Raw genomic sequence first — 6,000 nt, 5'->3', positions numbered from 1 at the left:
GGTTACGTTTTTGGAGGCAATTTGTATTGTCTGTTTGCCAGGGCTGTATCGGTCGGGGCCTAATTCTGTGTGTAGTGAGGGGGGCCAATGTGTCCACGGTGGATGACACCAAATAAAGGTGAAGTATAGTATATTGCAGCTTACAGCACTTAGATATGGCAACTGCATTTTTATATATTATTTCAGGATTTTTCCTTTTTTTTTTTTACCTGGTGATTCTGCCAATAGCACCCATTCTCTCCTGGAGTGAAAATGCTTACTCACTGCACTGTATCTCTAGAGGAGCACAGTCCTCACCCTAGGCTGCACTTCTCATCTGGACTACAAACACCTCCCATCTCTCTTACATAGAGGAGTGTTGCTTTGTGATTCATAGATGATAGCTGAGAATGCTAATCACATTGATTTCAGTTCAATCCAGAGGAAGTGACAAGATGCAAGATTCAGGGCAAAGCCAACAGATGCTCTCTGTACTTTGAGAAAATGTACTTAGCCTTAAAAATAGAAAACAAATGCAGCCACCACACCTAGTGACCTGTAAGCTGCTATGTACGTATTATATGTTTTTTTTTTCATGTTTAGATATTCTTAAGGACCCATTCACACTTTGCATTTTTTGTGCATTGCATTGACCTGTATTTTGTTATTTTAAGTGGTTCTAAAGGCTTCAGGGTTTTTACCATCCAGCGATGTCCACAATAGCCTTGGCTCTCCAGGGACTCTCACTCCTGATTGGCTGAGGCAGCAGCGGGAGCCATTGGCTCCCACCGCTGTCAAGCACAGACAGTGGGCCAATCAGGAGAGGGGGTGGGCCGAGCCAATTCACAGCTCTGTGTATGAACTGACACACAGAGCCACGGCTCGGGAGAGCTCCTGCTTGGGTGCTTCCATAGCAAGCTGCTTGCTGTGGGAGCACCCAACAGGAGGGAGGGGCAGGATAACTGACAGGGGACCCGAGGAGAGGAGGATCCAGGCTGCACTGCACAGAGCAGGTAAGTATGACATGTTTGTTATATAAAAAAAAACACAAGAGACTTTAATTGTATTGTATTAAGGCAGTCTATTTGTTTTGAATGGGATGCCAATGCACAAGAATGGACAAAAAAAAAAAGCTATGTTGCCTTGAGAGGCTCTGAAACATCAGTTTCTTATGCCTTAATTGCCTTCACAATAAACACACAAAATGCTTTTATTTGAAGTTCTGGTGACTTTGCATCTGGTTCTGCAACGGCACTATCTGTTCTGCCACTTTGAAAACCCATCATTGCCAAGTCGAGTAAGCTGAGGAGGGCAGCTTCTATTTGGACTTTGCCTTGGTGTTCTGGGATACTGTTCAAGACATAACAAAAAGGTGTGTTTTGTCCCTTGACAGCTCTTCAGCTGCTTTTCCTATTGCTGATGAAACTCTTCTTCTGCCAACACTTTTTCAAAGCCCTTTAAAATCCTAGGTTAGCCTTTCTCAACCTATTTATCCTAGAGGAACCCTTGCAATAATTTTCCAGCCTTGGGGAACCCTAGAAGAAACCCCTCATTGGGAGTCAGCGGGAAAATGGCCCGATACATTGGGAAAATATCTCTCTTCCAGTGAATGTTAGAATGCCACCCCAACAGACAGCTAAAAGATCATTGTGTCCTGCTGCTGGCTCTGCCACATGGAGGTAACGCTACAACTATGCAGGCACCATCAAATGGGAGGTCCATCAGCCACAGCTTAGGGAACCTCTAGTAACCTCTGGAAGAACTCTTGTTGAGAATGGCTGTCCTAGGCCTTTACTAGTTGTGTGAATAGTGTTGGACAGAGCCCAGATCAGACCCAAGGGGGTTGATTTACTAAAACTGGCGAGTGCACAATCTGGTGTAGCTCTTCATAGAAACCAATCAACTTCCAGTTTTTTTGCTAAAGTTTAATTGAACAAGCTGAAGTTAGAAGCTGATTGGCCAGTATGTACAGTACAGCTGCATTAGATTTTGCACTCTCCAGTTTTAGTAAATCAACCCCAAGGAATCTGGCAGCCCTGCAGTGCTCCAGCCTTGTTCACAAAGGTAACCTCAAGCCAACTTAACACTTTAGGCTTCATGGACACGAGCAGCTCCTAAACTCGAGTTTAGGCGTTGTGGCATTTTTTTGCCAAAGCTCCGTAACTCCACTCCATAAAAGCTTATGTGTCCATGTACACATAGGCTTTTAGCAGAGTTTACTAGGTGCCACGTTTAGGTGAGGTTAAACCTCCCTCTCCTGAACGCGGAAGAATCGCATTTAGGATAGGAACGTTTTGACCGTCAACTGTGGGAAAACGCGTCAAAATCGTGGTACCACATTTTCCCACGGCCGGCGGTCAGGCTAGGCTCGTGTATATGGAGCCTTATTGTGCAAGACCAAAACAGTTGCCTAGACTTCTGTAGACTGCCTGTAAAGCTGAAATGCTTTACTAAAAGGGGTACAAATGGAAAACACAATCATGTAATTTATAAAGGAATAGGATCATTTTTCATGTGACCAACATTATCCAAAGATATCATCAGTGAAGGCTGAGAATAGCCTCTCCAGGTAAGTAAGCCAAATGGTCCTTGGAGTCATAAAGGAATACATTTCTCTGATAAAGGCAAGAGTGGGCAAAGTTGCCATTCTCTGGATGAACGTTGTGAGAGGTTGAACTTGATGGACATCATTCTTTTTCAGTTCAGCTCAATTCCACCCATAATACAGGCTGTAGATCCTGCTGAACCTAACCCTTGCAGGCTGGTTGGGTATTACTGTATGGTAGTCCCCTGCTGCACTCAGTGGTTCGATCCTCTGTCCCTACATCAGTACTGTGTCATGTGATGAGGTGAGGGTGAAGGGGAGGAACCAAACTGTGCTGCAGGGGAGTAGGAGAGTGACACTTCCAGGGGAGTATTAGAGTGACACTTCCAGAAGTGTCAATTTTGGCAGGTTCTGAAAGTTTGTCTTTAATTTTTCATAATTTTAAATTCAACATTTTAATATCAAAGCTGCTCTTATCCAATGTTCACATAGTACATATGTACTTCTAATTGGTGAAAAAGAAGAAACCTGACAGCACCAGGCATCTAGCACTGTATGAAGGGGGGTACCAATGACATCTCCATTCCTCTCAGTTCACGTTGAAGTCATTGCTCATGCAGAATGTCTGGATGACTAATCAGCAACCAGTTTCTCAAGCTCCATCCCCTCTCTACCTCTTATCAAAGACTCAGGCGTAGGAGGAGGAGGCAGACAGACCGCTTTCCAGCACTGGCATTCAGTATAGCCGAGCAGGTACGGTTCAATGTTGGAAAATAGATGCGGCCTAGTTTAGGCCCCAGGCTGCGAAGTTTCCTTCTGCGCACATCCGTGTACCTCCTAAGTGTCAGAGGCAGCTGGGCAGGAAAGGGTTGGGGCTGATTTAGCACTGCAGCAAACTCCAGAGACTAAAGGGTTAGTAGAAGTAGTGTTGTGGAGGCCGGGCCTGTGTGGTGTCTGGGAGGCGGGCTTCCTAGTTCAGGAAGGGAGGGAGGACTTCCATAGGCCGCTCCCTCCTCGAGTGTTTGCAGTGCCGGGCCATGTTGCAGGGCTCACGCCGCCTCGCCAGCTGCCTGTGGGGGTTCCGCTCAGTCTCAGCAGGGTAAGAAGGTGGGAGAACCGCGGCCTACAAGTGCACCCTCCATCTCCCTCCCCTGACACACCACACCCGGCCGGTACGTTCTTCCACCGCGCCTCGACACTCTGCAAAAGTCGTGAGTCAGCAGCCTGTCTGGTTTGGGGTGGAATGTTCCAGGGACAGCCCGAGCTTCTCCTCTGTCCCTGGAATTCGCTTCTGAAGGACAGCCGTTTCCTATGTGTGTGTGAGGTGACATTCCCAGCAGACATATTGTCCTGGGCCTATGTGGTGGGGAATGGCAGTCATTGAGGGGCTGTCTTCTCTGTACTATATTAGTATTGTAGTACATGCTCGGATACTGCAGGGAAAGCTTCCTGGGATCGAGTCTGTTTACATACAGGTTTGTTCACCATGTCACGGGTACGGCAGTCCACTCAGTGAGCTGGGAAACGTGAGGAAAGAAACCCTCGACCCTTTCAGTTCACTTGATGCTGCGGCACCACACAGTGTGGCCTGTACAAAAGTGTGCCGTGGTTGATGCATGAGGGTGTCACTAGGGCCCATTCACAACAGAACGTGATGCAGGAAAGCAGCGTTCTGTGCGCATTTGAAATGCTCTGGCTGTGCGATCTGCTGCCGGTGTCAATGTATTCCTAATGACACCAAAAGAGCAAATCACAAATTCAGTGTGTTTGCCTGCACCAGATAGCACGGTGCTGCAACGTCATGTGATTGGGTTACAGTGCGTTTGAAATGCTACTTTTGGGGTGATCCACGTGAATGGGCTGAGAAGTGCACTGCACCGAATCGCACAGTGACGCAGACTGTGTTCTTGTCCAATTCAGGTGTAAATCATCCCTTTCATGTGTTACACCCATATTCAGGGTGTAACATATTACAAATGCACTGGTCCCCCCTGATCCCCGGTTGTGGGGGTTCTTCGCTCATTGACAGCTGTCTCAATCTGAAAAAAACATCTATTCGAAAGAGCAGGGCCCTCAAACCCCTCGTGTAGTGTATTGTTACTGTCTTGTCTCATGTTCTGTCCCCCCTGCTACTGTACAGTGCTGAGCATACCCTTTGGCGCTATATAAATACTGTATAATAATTCACACTGTTCTGTGAAGGAAAACTACAAGTCCCAACAGCTCTTGTTTTTTTCCCTGGAAGGTCGGGTAAGTAATTCTGCTTTTCCATCCCCTCTAGACCTAAATGAGCAGTTAAAGGGGAACTAAAGACGCTATACTTCTTTCTAACAGTCCGGGTCTCATGCCGGCACCAACATCTTCTCGCTGGGTGCTGGTCTTTAGGCATCTCCATTGGCCGCCGCAGGATGGGACAATTCCTGCTTATGCGCAAGAGTCACAGGGACAATGCCAGTGACTGAGTTGTACAGCTCAGTTTACTTGCCACAGAAGAGTGCGAGTGGTAAGGTAGGTGTATTTTATTGCAGAAAAGACATTGGGGGTGTTTTACTAAAACTAAAGAGTGAAAAATCTGGGGAGCGCTGCATAGAAACCAATCAGCTTCCAGTCTTGTCAAAGCTTAAAGGATAAGTACAGCCAAAGCTCTTTTGGCTGTACTTCTCCTGTGGATCACAGGAGTGCAGTTCGTCCAGTCCGCCGATGGCTGACGTCACTCAGCCAGGCAGGTCCAGGATTCGGAAAGATCCTGACTTTAAAGTTGGGATCCACCCCAGAGTCTGGATCGGCACCTGGCTCAGCCTCTCAGCGATCTGCTGAGAGTCTGAGCCAGCTGCTCCCTCCATAGCCCAGCGCTCCAGTAAGCGCCGGGGGAGGGGCAGAGCAGACAGCGATGTCTGATAGTCACTGTTCTTCACTCAGAGCGGACAGGAGAACTCAGCAGTCAGACGGGGGGGGGGGGCAGATGCTGCATCCACCTAGGTAAGTATAAATAAGAAAAAAAAAAAGCTCTACATCTCTTTTAATTGTACAAGCTGAAGTTAGAACTTGATTGGCTGCCATGCACAGCTGCACCAGTTTTAGTAAATCTACCCCTCTGCATGCATCTTCTGCGATAATAGCCAGCCTGTCTGTTGTAAAATGCCTTCAGTTCCACTTTAATTCCTGCAGTGCAGTTCCACTACCAGGAAATATTTTTCAATTTCCTGGAGTTCAGCTTCAGGACCTGGTTCACAACTGCACTTTTATGGGCATTTTGCAATGCGTAAAAACGCAGGTCATGAAAATGCATAGTTTTTCAATTAGGCCATTCACATTTGTGTGCTGCTTTGTTAAAAATGAGGCATGTCCATTATTAAATGCATTTTTTTAGCTCATTGAAGCAAATGTAAAAATGTGTATAAAACCAAGAAATTTGTATGACAGAGAAAGCGGGAGACCTGTGAACCCAGCCTAAGAACAACGTAAGCTCTTCAAAA

General features: G+C 46.7%; 1 protein-coding gene across 5 annotated transcripts in view; it reads left to right on the top strand.

The window, feature by feature from the left end:
• The first annotated feature begins 3,127 nt into the window (after positions 1–3,127).
• IDE (insulin degrading enzyme) overlaps positions 3,128–6,000 on the top strand; it is a 121,092-nt gene continuing 118,219 nt past the window's right edge. For 2 of the 5 annotated variants that reach the window (XM_089690296.1, XM_089690295.1), the window contains exon 1: positions 3,484–3,623. In XM_089690296.1, the coding sequence (XP_089546422.1) occupies positions 3,562–3,623 (62 nt within the window). In that variant the 5' untranslated portion in view covers positions 3,484–3,561. Of the gene's footprint in view, positions 3,278–3,483; positions 3,697–6,000 lie in introns of those variants that run through there. The other 3 variants (XM_089690298.1, XM_089690297.1, XM_089690299.1) reach the window with 3 other exon arrangements.

Source organism: Staurois parvus, unplaced genomic scaffold (assembly GCF_062004578.1).
Source record: "Staurois parvus isolate SC_StPar_1 unplaced genomic scaffold, SC_StPar_1.0 ptg000525l, whole genome shotgun sequence".
Classification (NCBI taxonomy): Eukaryota; Metazoa; Chordata; class Amphibia; order Anura; family Ranidae; genus Staurois; species Staurois parvus.
The sequence above is the reverse complement of the archived record's forward strand: the minus strand, read 5'-3'. Positions and strand labels throughout refer to the sequence as shown.